The sequence below is a fragment of the Plecotus auritus genome (assembly GCF_963455305.1).
Source record: "Plecotus auritus genome assembly, chromosome: 10".
NCBI classification, from domain to species: domain Eukaryota; kingdom Metazoa; phylum Chordata; class Mammalia; order Chiroptera; family Vespertilionidae; genus Plecotus; species Plecotus auritus.
In genome coordinates this window covers 15,877,609-15,898,661 of record NC_137785.1, presented here as the reverse complement: position 1 = coordinate 15,898,661, position 21,053 = coordinate 15,877,609, and the positions used below count along the sequence as shown (strand labels likewise).

At 49.7% G+C, this 21,053-nt stretch overlaps 1 protein-coding gene across 2 annotated transcripts; it reads right to left on the bottom strand.

Annotated features, from left to right (window-relative positions):
• Positions 1-2,121: 2,121 nt before the first annotated feature.
• On the bottom strand, positions 2,122-10,624 carry LYPD5 (LY6/PLAUR domain containing 5; the record flags this gene model as incomplete). 2 transcript variants are annotated; one of them, XM_080644878.1, is made up of 5 exons in its annotated part: positions 2,122-7,022; positions 7,313-7,459; positions 7,620-7,796; positions 8,328-8,456; positions 10,534-10,624. In XM_080644878.1, 5 exons carry the CDS (start codon positions 10,622-10,624, stop codon positions 6,763-6,765), a joined length of 804 nt encoding a protein of 267 aa, XP_080501004.1. In that variant the 3' UTR covers positions 2,122-6,762. The 2 variants fall into 2 exon arrangements, with proteins under 2 accessions (XP_080501004.1, XP_080501003.1); XM_080644877.1 differs by having other exon boundaries at positions 10,567-10,624.
• Positions 10,625-21,053: the final 10,429 nt, after the last annotated feature.

The window sequence follows — 21,053 nt, the reverse complement described above, 5'->3', positions numbered from 1 at the left end:
AAGCTGGACACCGATGTGGATAAACTCACGTTTGGTAATGTTGGTCCCCTGTTCCCTTCAGCTGCATTTCTGAGACCTGTGTCTGAGCGGCCGCTGTGGGTAAATCGAAGCTTGGGGGTGAAGGGCTCCCACACAGCGCTACTTTTCTTTTAATTGTTTAAAGTATTACAAATAATAGTACATATGTCTCCTTCCCCTCCACCATTGACCTTCCCCCAGCCTCCCCTACTCCCGGCACATGCCCTCACGCCCCTCCTCCCCGCCTCACAGTGTCTTGCGTCCATTGGTTATGCTTATATGTATGCATACAAGTCCTTCGGTTGATCTCTTACCTCCTCCCCAACCTTCCCGCTGTAATTTGACAGTCTGTTCGATGCTTCTCTGCCTCTGTATCTTTTTGTTCATCAGTTTATAATGTTCTTTATTATCCATAAATGAGTGAGATCATGTGGTATTTTTCTTTCACTGACTGGCTTATTTCACTTAGCATAATGTTCTCCAGTTCCATCCATGCTGCTGCAAATGGTAAGAATTCCTTCTTTTTATAGCAGCGTAGTATTCCATTGTGTAGATGTACCACTGATTTTTAATCCACTCAGCTGCTGATGGGCATTTAGACTGTTTCCAAATCTTAGCTATTGTAAATTGTGCTGCTATGAACATAGGGGTGCATATATCCTTTCTGATTGGTGTTTCTGTTCTCTTAGGATATAGTCCTAGAAGTGGTATTACTGGGTCAAATGGAAGTTCCATTTTTATTTTTATTTTATTTTTTAAAATATATTTTATTGATATTTTTACAGAGAGGAAGGGAGAGGGATAGAGAGTTAGAAACATCAATGAGAGAGAAACATTGATCAGCTGCCTCCTGCACACCCCCCACTGGGGATGTGCCTGCAACCAAGGTACATGCCTTGACTGGAATCAAACCCAGGACCCTTCAGTCCGCAGGCTGATACTCTATCCACTGAGCCAAACCGGCTAGGGCTGGGAGTTCCATTTTTAAAATTTTTTTTTAAAATATATTTTATTGATTTTTTACAGAGAGGAAGGAAGAGGGATAGAGAGTCAGAAACATCGATGAGAGAGAAACATCGATCAGCTGCCTCTTGCACACCTCCTACTGGGGATGTGCCCGCAACCAAGTTACATGCCCTTGACCGGAATCGAACCTGGGACCTTTCAGTCCACAGGCTGACGCTCTTCCACTGAGCCAAACCGGTTTTGGCCATTTTTAAATTTTTGAGGAAACGCCATACTGTTTTCCACAGTGGCTGCACCAGTCTGCATTCCCACCAGCCATGAAGGAGGGTTCCTTTTTCTCCGCATCCTCGCCAGCACTTGTCCTTTGTTGATGATAGCATTTCTGACAGGTGTGAGGTGGTACCTCAATGTTGTTTTGATTTGCATCTCTCGGATGATTAGTGACTTGAGCATGTTTTCATATGTCTCTTACCAGGGAACCCATTACAAAGCAAATGACGTGTGGCCGTGGGCTCACGCCATGGATTTCACCGGTCTCTCCTCATACCCCATCGCCCAGAAGGAGCTTCTCCGGTAAAACAATGAATGACTCCGTGATTGTTGCCAACACCCTCAAAGGATGGGGTGGTGTCTCACAGGATGCGGAACGTGCTTCAGGGGCTGACTCCCCTGGCACCCGAACACATGGGTCTGGGTGTCAAGGGGTGGCAGGGCTCCCGTCCCGATTCCACCCAAGCCCACATGCAGAATTGTTGCCTTCCAGCCCCATGACTTGGAGCGCTGCTGGCTTGGAGGTCCTGGTCCCCAGCGAGGAATGCTTCCACCAGAGGACATGATGGTTCCCCTGAACTGGAAGGCGGGACTGCCACCTGGCCCGTGTGGGCTCCTCACGCCACTGAACCAGCAGGCAAGGAAGAGGATTCCTCTCATCGCTGAGTGACTGAGGCCAACTACCAAGGGGGAGATTGGGTCACTGCTACACAGCAGGGCAGGAAGGCCACGTCTGGGACCCAGGTCCTGTGCAAACCAAAGTGGTCCTAGTTTAAACAGAATCAGATTCAACATGTCCAATGCCCCACTGTTTTTTAATGTTTTTATTGATTGAAAATGTTATATTAGTGATTTTTGAGAGGAGAGAGAGAGAGACATTGATTGGCTGCCTCCTGCACACCCCCTACTGGGGACCAAGCCTGAAACCCAGGCATGTCCCCTTACCGCGGAATTGAATCAGTGACCTCTTGGTGCCTGGGATGTTGCTCAACCCACTGAGCCACATGGCCCAGGGCCAACATGCCCCTGTTGTTTCTCACTCCTTTCCATCTGTTCTTCTCTTTGCTAAATAGCATCCCTATTTAGCCTGTTCCTCAGGCCAGAACCTTGGAGTTGTCTTATCTTTTCTTCCCCTCACACCCCTCCACCAACGTATCAAGTCCTGTCAGCTCCACCAACAAATCTATCCCATTCCCACCCCTCTCACTACCCCTGTGGCCTCCTCCATCATCACATGCCTGGACTGGTACAGCAGCCACTCGTCGGTTTCTGTTCTTGCCATAGGGATCCTTTTAAAATGTAAAGCACGTACACAGGAGGACATGCTGAAGGACTCCATTGATATGAAGTACAAAAATGGGCAAACTTCACCTATGACAGAGTCAGAGCAATGGCTACCCTGGGGGGTAGCAAAGTGCCTGGGAGGGGCTAGGAGGGAGGGCTCAGGAGGGAGGCTTTGGGGATGGGGGCAGAAAATGTCCTGTATCTTGATCTGGGTGGAGGTTATTCAGATGTATACACACAGAAACATTGCACTTTATGCATTTACTGTGTTTTATTCCTTGATGAAAAAGTTATATGTAATTATCCTATCTAATAAGAGTAATATGCAAATTGACTGTCACTCCAACACACATGATGGCTGCACCCATGTGGTCAAAAATAGCTGCCCCCATGTGGACACAAGCTGGCTGCCACAAGATGGCCAGCAGGGGAGGAGAGTTGGGAAGAACCAGGCCTGCAAGGGAGGGCAGTTGGGGGCGATCAAGCCTGAATGGAAGGGCTGTTGGGGGGACCAGGCCTGCAGGGGAGGGCAGTTAGGGGTGACCAGGCCTGCAGGGGAGGGCAGTTTGGGGGGACCCAGGCCTGCAGGGGAGGGCTGTTGTGGGGGGACCAGACCAGCAGGTGAAAGCAGTTAGGGGGAATGAGGCTGGCAGGGGAGGGCAGTTAGGGGTGACCAGGCCTGCAGGGGAGGGCAGTTAGGGTCAATTGGGCTGACAGGGGAGCAGTTAGGCATCAATGAGGCTGGCAGGGGAGTGGTTAGGGGTGATCAGGCTGGCAGGCAGAAGCGGTTAGGGGAAATCAAGAAGGCAGGCAGGCAAACAGTTGGGACCCAGCAGTCCTGGATTGTGAGAGGGATGTCCGACTGCCTGTTTAGGTGCGATCCTACTGGGATTGGGCCTAAACGGGCAGTCGGACATCCCTTAAGGGGTCCCAGATTGGAAAGGGTGCAGGCTGGGCTAAGGGACACACACCTCCGTGCACGAATTTCGTGCACTGGGCCTCTAGTCCTGTATAATAAAAGGCTAATATGCAAATTGTCCCCTGACTAGGAGTTCTACCAGCAGGCAGGCCGGCCAACCACCCATGTTCCCTCCTCCTGGCCAGGCTGGTCGGACCCCACCCATGCACGAATTCATACACTGGGCCTCTAATATATACATACATACATACACACACACACACACACACACACACACACACACACATATATATATGTATATACACACACACACACACACATACACTGAGTGGCCAGATTATTATGAGTTCAGAGATCATAATAATCTGGCTACTCCGTGTAAATCCTCCAATGGATTCTGTATCAGTCTTGGATCAATCAGAACAACAGAACTAGTTGCAGATATATATGTGTGTGTGTGTATATATATACACACACACTAATAAAAGAGAAATATGTAAATTGACCGTACCTTCACAACACCCACCAGCCAATCAGGAGTATGCAAATTAACCCAACAAAGATGGAGGGTTAATTTGCATATGCAGGCATGGAGCGGCTGGACAGGGCTGGACGCCTGCTATGAGGGGGAGGGCAGGGGACGGAGGGAGCTACAGGACCGGTGCTCTGGCCGGGAGCCAAGACTTGCAGGCTCCCGGGCGGCCAGGAGCAAAGCCAGGGGAAGGAAGGCCTATTCTTGCACGAATCTTCATGCAATGGGCCTCTAGTGTGTGTGTGTGTGTGTGTGTGTATATACATATATATATATATAGAGAGAGAGAGAGAGAGAGAGACAGAGAGAGAGACAGAGAGAGAGAGAGAGAGATTTAATGCAAGGAACTGGCTTATGTGATTGTGGGGCTGGCCAGACAAGTTGAAAATTCTTAGGGCAGGCTGTCTGGAAGGGCATGGGCTGAAGTTGCTGTCCATAGGCAGATTTCTTTTCCAGGAAACCTTACGTCCTGTCACCTGACTGAATGAGGCCCTGCCAGATGATATAGGGTAATCTCCCATATTCAAAGCCACTGATCACGGACTTTCATCACATCTACAAAATACCTTTGCAGCAACACTGAGATTAGCGTTTGGATGACTGGCAGACTGTCGCCTAGCCAAGTTGACAATCAGACTGGCCATCCCAGCTTCAAACCACATTTGCAATCAAATCCAAGTCAGCTTCCCCACTAGAAAGGCCAGCTCCCTGACGGTCGGGACGTTTGCCTGTTTTGTTCAGTGCTGTATGCCCAGCAAAGGGAACAGTGCCTGGCACATAGCAGGCGCTCAGTAAATGTGATGTTGAATGAGTAGTGACACCCAGCTTCCCCTTCTATGTCAGGATGTGGAGACATCTGGAATCCTTCTCCTCTTGACCTCACAGGTGTGTGGCAGTGTTTCTGAGATGCCCTTTACCCCACAAGGCTGCCTCTGGAGGGACAGTGAGAAGGTGTGGGGATCCATCCTTGCTCTGCCACTTACGCCAAAATCACACTCTCTCACTGTGCCTTGGGCAACTTGTCTGCAAAATGGGGGTGCAACTCCCCTTCTTGCTTGCCTCACTGGGTCATTGGGAGGAGCAAGTGGGGGAAAGGATGTGAAAGGACCTTGAAAAGCATGAGCACAAGAGGATGAAGTTCGTGTGCTCGTGGGCGTGTCCTGCACACCCTGGGCTCCTTCCTCCCTGGATCTTTGTCCAGGCACCCAGAATGCCCTTCCTTCTATTCTTTTTGCCAACGCCTTTTACCCTGTAGGAGTTTGACTAAGTTTTACTTCCTCCAGGACATCTTCTCTGACCTCCACCAGGTTGGACACGTTTGCCTAATTCAGCTTTGCCTCAAGTGTGTTACTGTCAAATGAATCAACACCCATGTGCTTGGGAGGTGGGGTTGCCTAGTGGTTCACGAGGCTGGGAGTCACGCTCCTGACTGTGCACGAGCTACATGAGCTAAACAAGTGCTTCCACCTCATCTGCTCACCGGTCACATAGGGTTTGTGACAACAGCCCACCTGTGCTGGCTGACAGTTGTATCCCAGGCACTCCACGCTCAGCTCGTTAAATCCCGACCACAACCACTGGGAAGCAGGTTCTGTCATCATTGTAGGTTTTGTTTTCACTTCTGCCTTACAGGTGAGGAAACACAGGTGCAGAGAGGTTAAGTAACTTGCCCAAGTTCCCCACAGGCTAAAAGGTAGAGCTGGGACTCGAACCCATTCGACCTGGCTCCAGAGCCTAGGCTCTGAACTTTTACGATAACTGCCTCTCGAGCCGCTCATCCTATCTAATAAAAGAATAATATGCAAATTGACCATCACTCCAACACACAAGATGGCCACCCCCATGTGGCCAAAGATGGCCGCCCCCATGTGGACACAAGATGGCCACCACAAGATGGCCAGCAGGGGAGGGCAGTTGTGGGCAATCAGGCCAGCAGGGTAGGGCAGTTGGAAGGGACCAGGCCTGCAAGAGAGGGCAGTTGGGGGGAACCAGGCCTGCAGGGGAGGGCAGTTGGGGGCAACTGGGCCTGCAGGGGAGGGCAGTTGGGGGCAACTGGGCCTGCAGAGGAGGGCAGTTGGGGGCAACCAGGCAGTCAGGGGAGGGCAGTTAGGGGCAATCGGGCCAGCAGGGGAGCAGTTAGGCGTCGATCAGGCTGGCAGGCAAAAGCAGTTAGGGGCAATCAGGCAGGCAGGCAGGCAGGCGAGCGGTTGGGAGCCAACAGTCCTGGATTGTGAGAGAAATGTCCGACTGCCCATTTAGGCCCGATCCCACCAGGTTCGGGCCTAAACGGGCAGTTGGATATCCCTTGAGGGGTCCCAGATTGGAGCGGGTGCAGGCTGGGCTGAGGGACACCCCCTCCCCCCCCCCGCACGAATTTCATGCACCGGGCCTCTAGTGATGATAATAAAGACATCATCATGGCTGCCTGCTGGAGCGGCCCTAGGCTGGGGGTTGGGGGCGAGCACAGGGAGTGGGGTCATGGGGTGCTGGGCCTCGCTGGTGCTCAGCACATAATATCTATTGTCAGGTTTGCTCTTCATGCAGTGCAGGATGTGGCTGTGTCTCCCCACCCTGGGATGCTGGGGACCTCACCCCATTTCTGCCAGGCCTGCTGAGCAGGTGAGGGTGGGGCAGCACAGGGAAGTGAGAGGGAGAGAGACAGGAATGAAACTATATTTTTGTCATTACAGGGGCTGAAGCAGTGGGGGGGGGGGGGAGGGGAGGGCGTGCCCTGCCCCCAGCATCCTGCTCATGAAGAGGCCCGAGGGGCTGTCTATGGGGAGAGGCAGAGGGGTCCTCCCAGAGTGCCCACCAGCAGAGGAATTACGAGGAGCAGCGCCAGGAAGTGCGGTGCCAGGGGAGGCGCGGTGGCCGAGGCGATGGTGAAGGGCTGGGTCACGGAGCCCCCGTTGCACAGGGGCCCCTCACAGCAGAAGCCCTGGAGGTCGATGTCTGTCCAGGGGCTGGTGGTGCCCACGATGGTGCAGGAGGGCCGGTGGCAGGTTCTGATGTACACAGGGACTGAGAAATTGTCTGGGGGAGGCGTGGGGGGGGGGCGGGGAGATGGCAGTGAGGAGCGGTCAGAACTGAAGGAAGCCAGGGCCACAAGTGGGCCCACGAACTCATTCCCGGTCTCCTTCCTTAGACCAGGGCCACGCCTCCCTCCTCAGATCGGGTCTCGCCTTCTCCCTCCAGGCCAGGCGCCTTCTCCATCCCAGGGGACCACAGCCCTTCCTTAGGGCCCTGCCTCCCCGTCCGGCTGCCGGCGCCTCTACCCTCCGGCCGGCCCTGCCCCCAGCCCCCCTCCCCGCCCAGCCTCTCACCAACGCTCATTTCGCCATTGCCCTGGAAGCAGACGCTTTGGTCCTGGTGGCACTGGACCCGCCGGGCCTTCCTCGGGGCGCAGTCCTCCGGGCGGGTTCCCACGCAGGCGTAGCACTCGGTGCCGCTGAGCGTGGGCGGGTTGGGCGCTGGGAGAGAGCGTGGACACAACCTTAACTCATGGTTCCCCCGCGGTCGTGCGGGTCGCGCACCGCACCAGGGCGCCCGCCTCGCCAGCTGCGGAGGCCGGAGAGCCAGGGAGCGGGGAGGAGGCGCCCGCGGGCCCCGCCCCCGCCCGCCCTCGCACACCTGGGCTCAGGTTGGGGATGGTGTCGTGGGTCATAAGGTCAGCGTTGCACCAGTCGGTCGTGCAGCCGCGAATCACCGAGTAGTCGGGCGGCAGCGAGTCCTCGTTGGACTGCATCTGACCCGCGGACGGGCCGGTCCAGCAGCCCTTCTGTACGAGGGTCACCGAGGCGCGGTACCCTGCGGCGGGAGGGGTGGGGCCCGGTGCGCCGCTTCGTCCCCGCCTTCCTCCTCTTCCTCTCCCTCCGCTCTCCACCTGTCCCCCTCCAGTCTCCACTCTCCCCCTCCGCTCCTCTCTCTCACCTTCCTTCTCCCTCCTGCCCTTCCATTCCCCCCTCTCTCCCGTTCTAACTCCACTTCCGCGGCCACCTCCTCCCCTCGCCCCCTCCCCCTCCTGTCCTCATCAACCCTTTCCTCCCCTGCTTGGGTCTCCCTCCGCTCCGCCCCTTTCTGCCCCTCTCCTCCCACCTCCTCTTTCTGGCTCCCTGTTGCCTCCTCCTCCTTCCCGCACCTCACGCCCTCATCCACGCCTTTCCTCCACCTCCCACTCCTTCCTTATCTTGCCCCTTTTCTTCTACACAATTCCTCCAGCCCTTCGGCTCCTCCCCTCCCTCCCTAAGCTCTCACCCTGGTCTTTGCCCCCCATCCCTTTCTCTTCTGCACACCCTTCTGTGTCCCCCCCACACACACACACACTTCCTTGCCCCTCACCAGTGTCCAGCGACAAGACAGCCTCCGAGCATCCATAGGGACAGGAGATGTTGGCGAGTTTCATGCCACTGAGGTCAAAGGGCCCGAAGTAGATGTGCTGAAAGCTATAGCATTGCAGGGCTTGGGACACTGAGGGGAGGAGCAGGGGCGGGTGAGAGGAGCAAGCCAGGGATGCCCTGTCCCAGGTACTCGGGACTCCACCCTGCACATGACAGCCACACCTCAGGCTGTTCTCTGAGGGAGACAGGGTCTGCCAGTCCAGTCCCTCCCCAACCCAGTCTGTTCCGGGTCTGGACTCTCCCAGGAACCTCTCTAAGACTTAAACAGGAGGAGATGATTCACTCCTGCTCGGCCTGTCCCTCTCCCAACTACACTCGTGATGTTCAGTTGCACTTAAAGGCCACTGATGGAAAACAGATGCTCCAGTACAGGCAGCGGATGTGTGATCTTGAACTACACATCCACAGCCAGCCCCAGGATGCACACACAGAACCCTTAAACACTGTCATAAAGGCAAAGGAACAAAACTGACAGGCTCTTGCAAACCTCACAGACGGACAGAGTATCCTGAAGGCATCCATTCACCCGCAAAACAACCCCCCCCAGGCCCTCCATAGAAACCCCCCAGGCCAAGGCACAACACCTCACACATGCAAAATCCTACTCACACACAGAAAATGGTGTGGCTATGGAACCAATAACCCTACACAGAAACCCAGGAGCACAGGAGGTCATACCAGACACATACGTAGAGAGACCACAATTCTGTAGTTAGAGGTACATGAAAAAGATCCACGAGCCCTAGCCGGCTTGGCTCAGTGGATAGAGCATCAGCCTGCGGACTGAAGGGTCTGGGGTTCGATTCCGGCCAAGGGCACATGCCTGTGTTGAGGCCTGATCCCCAGTAGGAGTTGTGCAGGAGGCAGCCGATCAATGATTCTCTCTCATCATTGATGTTTCTATCTCTCTCCTTCTCCCTTCCTCTCTGAAATCAATAAAGAAATACATTTTCTAAAAAAAGATCCACTAAAACATACACTTTAAAGTCATAGATACAAGACACATGGAGTCATGAGACAGAGGTACACAGAGCGACACACACACATATACACAGAGAAAAATGCAGGCCTGCCGATCACAGAGATGCATCAATACAAAGAGAGACACGGATGTACAGAATTACACATTAAAAAGCGAAGTAAGAGATAAACACTCCATAAAAGCCTTTGTTCAAACACCCAGCATCAAAACCTGACACAGAGGAACACACACAAGCTCAGAGACCCACGGACATGGTGACACACTGACACACACACTGCCTGTCTCCCCTGGAAGAGCACACCCCCATCAGCTGTGCAGACATAGCCTCCTCCCCACCTCTCCAGCTCCTTGTCTTTGTAACCACTTCAGTCCCAGTGACTATGGCCCTGTTCTTACCCAAACTGGGGAAAGGGGGTGCCTGAGGATGAGGCCAAGGTTCCCTGACAGTTCTGTAAAGAGCACCCACGGCTCCCCGGAGTGCCCTGGAGTGGGGTCATGGGCAAGGAGGATGAGAAAGGCTGAAGTGGCAAGAAGACAGATGGAGAAAATGACTGATAGGGGGAGAGAAATGAAGGGGACAGTCTCCAGGCCTCTCCATGACCAAGACCCAGGAGTCCAGGCCCCCGCCCCCTCCTCCCTCAGACACAGGAGTCCAGTCCCCAGCCCCTCCCTCCTCCCTCAGACCCAGGAGTCCAGTCCCCAGCCCCTCCCTCCTCCCTCAGACCCAAGAGTCCAGGCCCCCAGCCCCTCCTCCCTCAGACCCAGGAGTCCAGGCCCCCAGCCCCTCCTCCCTCAGACCCAGGAGTCCAGGTCCCAGCCCCTCCCTCCTCCCTCAGACCTAGGAGTCCAGTCCCCAGCCCCTCCCTCCTCCCTCAGACCCAGGAGTCCAGGCCCCCACCCCCTCCTCCCTCAGACCCATGAGTCCAGGCCCCCACCCCCTCCTCTCTCAGACCCAGGAGTCCAGTCCCCAGCCCCTCCCTCCTCCCTCAGACCCAGGGGTCCAGGCCCCCAGCCCCTCCTCCCTCAGACCCAGGAGTCCAGGCCCCCAGCCCCTCCTCCCTCAGACCCAGGAGTCCAGGCCCCCACCCCCTCCTCCCTCAGACCCAGGGGTCCAGGCCCCCAGCCCCTCCTCCCTCAGACCCAGGAGTCCAGGTCCCCACCAGGCCCTTCTTGTCAGTGGACTCAGAAGTCTGGCTACCTGTCAGGCAGAGAACAGACCCAAAGAGGCAGAGCAGGATGGCTCTGGGGACCCCCATTGCCAAGTCGTGGAGCTCAGTGGAGACACCGTGGACAGCTCCTCCTGCTCTGATTTCTGCTGGGCTAGTTCTCCCTGCCTGGCTTCAGGCATCCCAGCTCCCCGGCCCAGCAGGATTCCTCCACCCCCGCCCTTCCTCTCTAGGGCTGGTCTCCTCCTAGACTTTCATGGTGGGGCCACGACGAAGCCTGGGCACTCTTGTCCTGGGGGCCTGGGCTCTTGGGGATGTATCAATTGAGGGGGAGAGGGAGAGGGAGGGGGAGGGGGAGAGACCCAGAGTCACACATGGCATGTAGAAAGACAATGTGGACAGATGTAAAGGTAAAAGAGGGGTGACACCCCAACGAACAGGACATGCCCACAGAAGGCATGTAATAAGTGTTTATTAGATTATTCAATGAATGAATTTTAAAAACTGGATGAGATAGAGACACAGGCAGCCAGCCAGAGGGACACACTGTCCCCCAAGGACACAGACTGATCCATGTGGACATCAGACATAGGGCCGATGGGGACATGCAGATGGTGTCCCTGCAGGCTGTCGGAGCTGGGGCCCAGACCCCCGTCAGCCCTCCTGACCTGCCTCTTCTCCCCGCTTGGAGGAGCTGCTGCAGGGATCACACCACTCTCTGTAGGGCGGGCACCAGGCGCGTGCAGAGACCTAGGGTCACAGGCCCACAGATGGATGGGACAGAGCTGACATAATGGCGATGGCCAGGACAGCCTTACCCGTCCCCCGAGCTCGACTACATTTCACACAGGTTTCTTCCTGGCTCTAAGTACAGGCCCCTGACCTTCCTTTTCTTAGAGCATTTACTTCAGAACACTTGTCATTGCAAATGCTTTGTCTGTCCCTTTGAAATGTAGGTAAATCTTCTCCCAGCCTCTTGCCGGTTTTACAGCCAGGAGTGCCTTTCTCAGGGACCTGGGAGCCACCCCTTTGACATGTCCTCATCAAGGAAGATAGCACCCCTGTCTCCCAGCTCCGTGCGAGGGCAGGAGCTGAACATGAATAAGTGACAATTAGCGAGCACAGATGCCTAATGACAGAGACAAACATCTGACTCAGGAATGACGCAGGGTGCTGGACACATCCCGTGGACCAAGCTCCCTCTGCTCACCCTCTAGGACTTTCCTTCCACGAGCCCGTCCAGGACTGGAAACCCTTCCCACCTTCTGTTGCTTGACTTTGAGCTCAGTCTCTCTCCCCGGTTGCCATGGTCTGAATAAAGTCTCCTGGGCTGTTTAACTCTGTTCGGGGTACGTTTTCTTTGACAGCGGATCCCCAGGAACTATGGACATTCACCAGGGCTCTGGACTCTCACAGGCATAGCCTCCCTCACTCTCATCTTGCCAAATCCCCACCCCTCCCATTAGGCACCACTTCCCCCAAACTGTTTTGCATCCAAATTATTATTTATGTTTCTCCTGTCCCTGCCCCAGGCTCTCTATCCGGGGCTGGCCACACAGGTGCGGGGTGGACCCAAGGGCCCCTGGGAGTGGAGGCTGGCCCAGGAAGGAGGCTGGGTTCTCAGAAGCCCTAGTGGAAGGTGGAGCTTTGGAGGTGTTCACAGTGGCTCCCTGATCCACAGGTTGAGGCTGGAGGGTTGGCAGAGCAGCTCATTCTTGTGTGTGTGTGTGTGTGGCTGGGCATGTGTAATCTTCAATCTGGTAACCTCCAGGTATTTTCGGAGGCTGTGAGATGTCAGGTAGAAAGCTCCCCATTGCAGGTAATCAAGTGGAGACCCAGTGATCTAGTCTAAGGTGTGGCAGGGTCCCGGCATCGACAGAGGGCCATACAACAGGAACTCCCAGCTCCCTAGGAACCCAGAGATTTTTTTTTTTTTGTAGACACTTTTTAGTAATTAAACTTTAGAAATTAGTTAAGAGATTGGGGGAAAGTGAGGATGTTTTGTCATAGCCATTAAGGTGCTATTTTAAGGACTTTTTGCTGTAGGTACTTCCAAGCACACACAAACATACAGGAAACAGCATGCTTCCACTTGGACTCATCTTGTGTTATTCTGTCCCCCTTTGGCGCTCATCAGGGCACTGAATTGGGCTCCTGCATTATTTTGCTCAAAATATTACTTTCGCTTAAAACATCATTGAAAAGTAGACGATTTTCACCTTGGCCGGGTAGCTCAGTTAGTGTCGTCCCATACGCCAAGGTTGCGGGTTTGATCCCCGGTCAGGGCACATACAAGAATCAACCAATGAAAGCGTAAATAAGTGGAGCAACAAATCTCTCTCTCTTTCTCTCTCCCCCTCTCTCTCTCAATAAATGAAAAAATTTTAAGAAGTAGATGATTTTCAAAGTGTAAATTTGGCTTATGTTCTAAGATGCAAATCTTTATGAATGCCATGAACAGTTTCTTAAAGGGTGTTGCTGCAACCTCAGATGAATTCTTTGCTAACTTTCTCTTCGCATATTGAACAATTTCAACTTTATTTTTGATAGATGTATTTTCGACATATTCCAACTTTTATTAGGAGCTGAGGAGTAGTTGCAGGGTGCTTGAACGATAAGCAGACATTCAGTGGCACGGAAAGAAATGTTGGCTGCATTACCCGTTATCCATTTAACAAATGTGCAGAACAGGGGTTTGCTCCTCCAGGAAGAGGGAAGGAGGCAACTTAGGAGGTTTTGCCTGGAGTCTCTTCCCCAGAACCGACCACCTGTTGGAGTAGGTCTAGATGTCCTCAACTGCCTGGTGCTTGAGTGTTCAAATGGGTCTGTATGAATGCCTTAGAATTTTCTCAAGGATCTTCTGCCGTATTCCAGAAGCTTCCATTTTTATGAATACCTCACCTCTCAAAGGATTCCCGCCCCCCCGCCCCAGATTTAGTTTGTGTAATCAGTTTCCTAAATGTGTACATCATCTGTCTCCAGTTATACCATCTATTGGACAAAATCCCCAGACTTTACACATAGGAATAGGTGCAACCTGGAGATCTGTCCACCTAGCAATACTTGTTAACTGAGCTGTTAACTACAAACAGGCTTTGTGCCCAAATCATTGAGAAACACTTCGTATTCCTTACCTTATGTGAAATAAGTCCATTCATTAGTCAAACATGCAATACTGTAATGAGTTGTGGTTTTTATTTTATGTGACCCCCTAGATGATGCGTGATGTTCGTTGCTGCCAGTCTTTATGTTCTGCACAAATGTTCTTCCACACAACGGTGGACTTTCCTTCTGGAACTCTGGTCACTGCCTTGCCAAAACACAATTGTGTATATTGTGCACCGATATTTTCTTTTGTTATTTCCATATAAACCTTGCCTTTTTCAGATCAGATGTTAAGTTTTTTACAGTTCCGTAGTGTTAAGTATATTCATATTGTGGTGCAACCAATCTCTAGAACTCTTTCATCCTGCAAAACTGAAATTGCAATCCTGTTGAAAAACAACTCATACTCCCTCCCCCCAGCCCCTGGCAACCACCATTACTCTCCTTTGTGTTTCTATGAATTTGACTATCCTAGAGACCTCAGTGGCATTATACAGTATTTATCTTTTTATGACTGGCTCATTTCACTTAGCATAATGTCTTCAAAGTTCATCCATGTTGTAGCATGTGCGGGAATTTCCTTCCTTTCCGAGGTTGGGTAATATTCCATTGAATGGATATATCGCTTTTTGTTTGTCCATGCATCCATTGATGTAACATGCGTTGCTCCCGCCTCTTGGCTATTGTGAACAATAAGCAATGAACATGGGTGTACAAATATCTGTTCAGGACTTTGCTTTTTCAGATCCTAACTTTGCTAATGTTTGCTAAGATAATGCTAACATTGCACACTATTGAGGATGTATCCCTGACCTTCTTATTTTCAAATATGTCATCAAAGCTGCCAAGCTGTGTGTGGCTCATTGGGAGGCAAGACTGACGTGGACATGAATGCTCAGGATTGTGGGAGGAAAGAGAAGGAAGCAGGACTGGGCAGAGGGAGAAGGTGGGCTGTGATTCAGTCCCAAAAGGGCCCAGTCCACCCCAGGGGGAGCTCTGGCCTGAGGGTCTGCAGCTGAGGCAGTGCCCAAGGGGGCCCCAGCAAGGCCTTCATTTCTGAACAGATCTTGGTGGCAAACCACAGCACCCACTACTCTCTACTCATTCTCTTTTTCAGTATTTTTTTCCATGTCCACAGATTGAAATAAAGATTGACTAGAGGATCCTATCTGATGAAATAAAGTTACCTGAATCCCTGAATCTGATCATCTATTCCCCAGTTGGGAGAATTTGGTGAAACATTTCTGTCTATCGTTATAGGCTTTTGGAAGTTCAATGTTCTTATTGAAAGTGAATCATTTTTGAGAGTTTAAATTTGAGTTGGATATCCAAATCTTCAAAATTTAAGAGTTTAAGAGTCGAATGTTCAAATCAGATAGCGGGGTAACTGGATTGGCAAAAAGCATATTTATCCCTGGCCAGTGTGTCTCAGTTGGTTGGGCGTGGTCCTATGTACTAAAGAGTTGCCGGTTTGATTTCCAGTCAGGGAATGCCCAGGTTTTGGTTTCCATATCCGCTGGGGGGCGTGCAGGAAGGAAACAGACCGATGTTTCTCACATCAATGTTTCTCTCTCTCTTCCTCTTTCTCTAAAAATCAATAAAAAATATATTAAGCATATTTAATGAAAGGCTTCTTCATTTATCTCTCAGTCATTTCTTCAAAATGTTTCCTGGTAGCTTACATGGAGGTGGGAGGTAAATTCAAGCCAATCGTGAACACATCTGGATTCATCTACATAATAGCTGTGGAAAGTCCTCTCCCACCTTATTTTCCACAAAAGCTTATTCATTGATCTAGTTAGTCTTACAATAGTTTTCCATTTTCTGATCCTAATTATCTATCCTTCTTGGTAAATGTAAAAATAGGCTTGATGTTTTATTTTAGAATTTTAACATCTTTTTTTTAAAAAATATATTTTATTGATTTTTTACAGAGAGGAAGGGAGAGGGATAGAGAGTTAGAAACATCGATGAGAGGAACATCAATCAGCTGCCTCCTGCACACTCCCCACTGGGGATGTGGCCGCAACCAAGGTACATGCCCTTGACCGGAATCAAACCTGGGACCCTTCAGTCCGCAGGCCGACGCTCTACCCGCTGAGCCAAACCATTTAGGGCTAGAATTTTAACATCTTAAAATAATATGTAGGTAAGTCATTACATTTTAATGATAGTTAATTTTTTAAACATTTAAAAATGTTTTTATTGATTTTAGAGAGGGGGAGGAGGAGAGAAACATTGATGAGAGCGAGACATCGACAGGCTGCCTCTTGCACGCCCCCTACTGGGGATTGAGAGCCCATAACCCTGGCATGTACCCTGACCAGGAATGGAACCGGGGACCTCCTGGCAAATGGGAGGACACTCAATCAACTGAGCCACACCAGCCAGGCAATAGTTCATTTTTATACTGCTGGAAAATTTTAAAGCAACAATAAACAACTACTATAAAAACATAATTAACAAGCTATTGTGTAATACTCTCTAATTTCCATCCACCTCCATTCTCTGTGAATTACTAATGGTAACAGTTTATTAGTTATTACACAGCGATCTGTGCCAAGTGAGAGGACATGTGAATTTAAGTTTAGAATTCATTAGTTCTGGTCTGTTACAGAAAATAACTAGCAGAAAATATGAACTGCAACATGAAACATTGAATGCGGCCAGTGCACAGATACCAATAGGGATTAAAAAAAAAAAAAAAAAAAAAAAAAGATGCTCTGTATATCAGGTGGAAGAGCAGTTCCTTGTTTAGAAGTACCGGCTATTTTATTTATTTATTATTTTTAATCCCTGCCTGAGGATATGCTTATTGATTTCAGAGAGAGCGGAAGAGAGAGAGAGAGAGAGAGAGAGAGAGAGAGAGAGAGAGAGAGAGAGAGAGAGAGAGAGAGACAGGTGAGAGAGAACATTGATTGGTTTCCTTCCGTCCAGGCAACTTAGCTATGAGCCCTGACCAGAAATCAAACCCGAAACCTTTCAGTATAATGAACAACGCTCCAACCAACTGAGCCGCACAGCCAGGGTGAAGCACAGGCTATTTTAGATGACAGGAGATCAACAATGTGTTCCCATTTTCACACTGATTTCTCCTTGGTCAGTGGAAGAGGAATGGCTACCAATCCTGTTGAAAGAAGGCACTTTACTGCCATCTGCTGGAACACTGTTGCAATAAACTAGAAATCCCTGCAGTCAACAAAAGAGTAACACCACACAAAAATATTATTTTGTTTCCAAAATAATAGAAATGCCTGTGGTGTGATTGGCACCTCCTTAGGTATGGTGCGCTTGTGCAGCACCCAACATGAACAACTGTGCATGGTGACTGTGGAAAGCCTCACACAGACGGGGCAGATGTGGGGGGAGGATTGGCTCATGACAAAGGGGAAGACAGAGGCTTCTAGGAAGAGACCCACAGCCAGGAGCAGCAGAACTTGGGAGTTAGGATTGGATTTTAGGACCATCTAAAGCAGTGGTTGTCAACCTTTCTAATGCCGCGACTCTTTAATACAGTTCCTCACATTGTGGTGGCCCCCAACCATAAAATTATTTTCGTTGCTACTTCATAACTGTAATTTTGCTACTGTTATGAATCGTAATGTAAATATCTGTGTTTTCCGATGGTCTTAGGCGACCCTGCTAGCGGTTCTCAACCTGTGGGTTGCAAGCCACAGGTTGAGAACCGCTGCTGTGTTCTGGCCACAGTGGTGTATCCTCTGCACTGGTGGGCTGAGGGACTCTGGGATCTCAGCTAAGTGTCGGGAAGAACACTCAGGTGAGTCTCTTTTTTTTTCTTTTTTATTATTTTTTTAAATTTTTTTATTGTTTGAAGTATTACAAATAGTAGTACATATGTCTCCTTTTTTTTTCCCTATTGATCTCCCCGCTGGCCTCCCCTACCCCCCAGTACATGCCTTTACCTGCCCCCCCCTCCCCGCAGTGTCTTGTATCCATTGGTTATGCTTATATGCATGCATACAAGTCCTTTGGTTGATCTCTTACAGCACCCCCCCCCAACCTCCCCTGCCTTCCCGCTGTAGTTTGACAGTCTGTTCAATGCTTCTTTGCCTCTGTATCTATTTTTTCCCCATTTCTTTCCTTTAAAAAAATCTTGCCTCAGCAGACTAGAAATAAACATATAATAACAAAAAATGTTTGAGTCCCAATTTCAATGTCCAGCAGTTCTGAGTCCCCGTTTCAATGTCAAACAGTTCCTTAGGTGTACATGTCAGCAATGATAGCTGGATGGTGGGCACATGGTGGCAATGCAGGTCCGACCCTCTCTGGTTTGGTCCTAGGCAACCTGCTGCGACGCACAGCTGCTGACTGCTAGCGTGGCAAGGCATCGTCAGCGTCTTCCATCTCTGGACTGTTTCTCCTCTTGTCTTCGTGGTTGGAGCAGACCTGTCAATTCCTCTCTGTTGCAGGAATCCACATGGTCTTGGAGTTGTTTTCTGAAAATATACAAACATATTCTCGACCAAAAGTTAATAAAGGAATCTTTTCTATATAATTGATTTGGGATCCTTTTTATATTTGCTCAAATGATTTTCCTTTGTCTTATTTAGACACCATGTGTGTTTTTCTTTTTTTTTTTAAATATATTTTATTGATATTTTACAGAGAGGAAGGGAGAGGGATAGAGAGCTAGAAACATGGATGAGAGAGAAACATCCATCAGCCGCCTCCCGCACACCTCCCACTGGGGATGTGCCCGCAACCAAGGCACATGCCCTTGACCGGAATCGAACCCAGGACCCTTCAGTCCGCAGGCCAACACTCCATCCACTGAACCAAACCGGTTTCGGCCCATGTGTGTTTTTCATGGGTGTCTTGCTGTTAGCATTACAAATGAAGATTAATTTTTTAAAGTAAAAATTTTCTAGATGTAATTTACTTATAGGATATGTTTCCTTACATGATATTACCCTACTATCCCCCCTTTTTTTGATTAATGGAGGCTTTTGTAAATTTTATAATGCAGTCTTGATAACTTTAAATTTTAATTTTTTGCACAACTCAGGTGAGTCTCTTGACCCATAACCCACAACCTTTTGAATACGCCGAGTTCCCGCTACATTCCAAACTTCTGTCTTTTCCAAGGATTTCCATTGCCTGTCCCTTCTCCACCGTCCCATCTCTCTCACATTTGCATCCTAGATTTCTCTCACTGCTCTCCCCTACCTCCACCCATGGCACATCTGTCTTCTCCCTACTTCTCTTTTGCTTCTAGAACCATTTTTCCCACCCTCTCTTCCACACCCACCCATTTTCTTCCATCTCTTTCTCTTTGCTTCCCCCAACTTCCAACTCTTTCCAAGCTGTCCTTTCAGTTCCCCTCACTCTCCCTTAGCCTCTCTTCCGCCGCCCCCCATGTCCTAACCTTTCCTTCCCGGGTCCATTCCACTCCCCCATACACGTAGGGTTGCCAGATCAAACTTAAGATGCTAATTTAAATACAAAATACAACAGGTAGTTTTTACTATAAGTTTGTCTCAAATATTTTATGGTGTACAGTAAAAGATTATTTGTTGTTTATCTGAAATTAAAGTTTGTATTAAGTAACTTGTATTTTTATTTGCTCAATCTGGCAACCCTACTCTTGTCTCTCCCCTACCTCCCTGCCCATGTTCACTCCACCCAGGCTGGTCTTCTTAGAGATTCTAAAACTCTTAGGCAGGCGGTCCAGTGCCCCCCACCCCATCACCGCCACTCTGGGCCTCCTCACAACCCAGCAACTAGAGCGTTATCAGCAGGACATGCACAGCTCTGTAGTCAGTATTAGTTTTGATAGGCACCTGGGCACATTCATTGTTATATGGTTTATTTCATTGATTTATTTGTTTATCCTTAGATCTTTACCACCCTGACTTAATTACTGTAGCTTTTGAATAAGCCTTGAAATAGAGCGGAATAGTCATCCTCCTTTTCCTTCAAGATCATCATGGCTAGTCTAGGTCCTTGCCATATAAATTTTGAAATCAACTTGTCAACTTCTACCTTAAAAAGTCTGCTGGGATTTTTATTGGGATTTTGTTGAATCAATAGGTACATTTGGAGAGAATTGACAGGCTAACAATATGTTATAGCTCTCCATTTATATATGTCATTGATTTTTCAAAGACAAGTGTTTATAGCATTTACTGTAGGCCCTGTATATCTCCCATTATATTTATTTAATTTTTAATTCTCACCTGAAGATATGTTTATTGATTTTTAGAGAGAGAGGGAGGGAGCGAGAGGGAGAGAGAGAGAGAGAAACATTGAGGCAAGAGAGAAACATCAGTTGGTTGCCTCCTGCACGCCCTGACTGGGGATCAAACCTGTGACCTTTTGGTGTATGGGACGACGCTCCAACCAACTGAGCCACACCAGCCAGGGCCTATTACACTTATTTTAAATACTTTCGTTCAAATCACTAAATGGCATTGCTTCAAAATTTCATTTCACAATTGTTTGCTAATTTATAGAAATATAATTGATTGTTAAATATTGACCTTTTATAAACACTAAAGTGTTTAGAGGTCAAGGGAAATCATAAAAGAACAGATGTGGTAAAAAGTTAACATCTGCCCGACCGGTGTGGCTCTGTGTTGGAGCATTGACCTATGAACCATGAGGTCATGGTTTGATTCCTGGTTGGGGCACATGCCCACGTTTCAGGCTCAGTCTCCAGTGCAGGAGGTGGCTGATCAATATTCTCTCTTATCATTGATGCTTCCATCTTTCTCGCCCTCTCCCCTCCTCTCTGAAATCAATAAAAATATATTTAAAAAATAAAATAAAATAGTCCTGAGTACAGGAGCCTGTGCCCATATGGAGTCAGGGTGCCCCACCCTCACAGCACATGGATGTCTTCACCAACTCAGAAGTTCACCAAACCCCAGCACTTATGGAGGCTTCACTGTGTAAGCATGATGGAGTAAGTCTTTGGCCAGTGGTGATTGAATCCAATCTCCAGCCCCTTTCCTCTCTCTGGAAGTTTGGGGGGGGGGGGGGGGCGCTAGGGCTGAAAGTGCTAACCCTCCAGCTACCTGAACAGTTTTTCTGGCGAAGACCAGCCTCCATCCTGAAGCTGTCTAGGCCCATTGCTGCCCACATAGAGTTATCTTATTAGCATAAAAAGACAGTAAGAAGGAACTCTTACCATTTGCAACAGCATGGATGGAACTGGAGAGCATTATGCTAAGTGAAATAAGCCAGTCAGTGAAAGAAAAGTACCACATGATCTCACTCATTTATGGATAATAAAGAACATTATAACCGGATGAACAAAAAGTTAGATACAGAGGCAGAGAAGCATCGAACAGACTGTCAAATTACAGCGGGAAGGTTGTGGAGTGGTGGTGGTGGTGGGGGTGGGATGGGTAAGAGATCAACCGAAGGACTTGTATGCATGCATATAAGCATA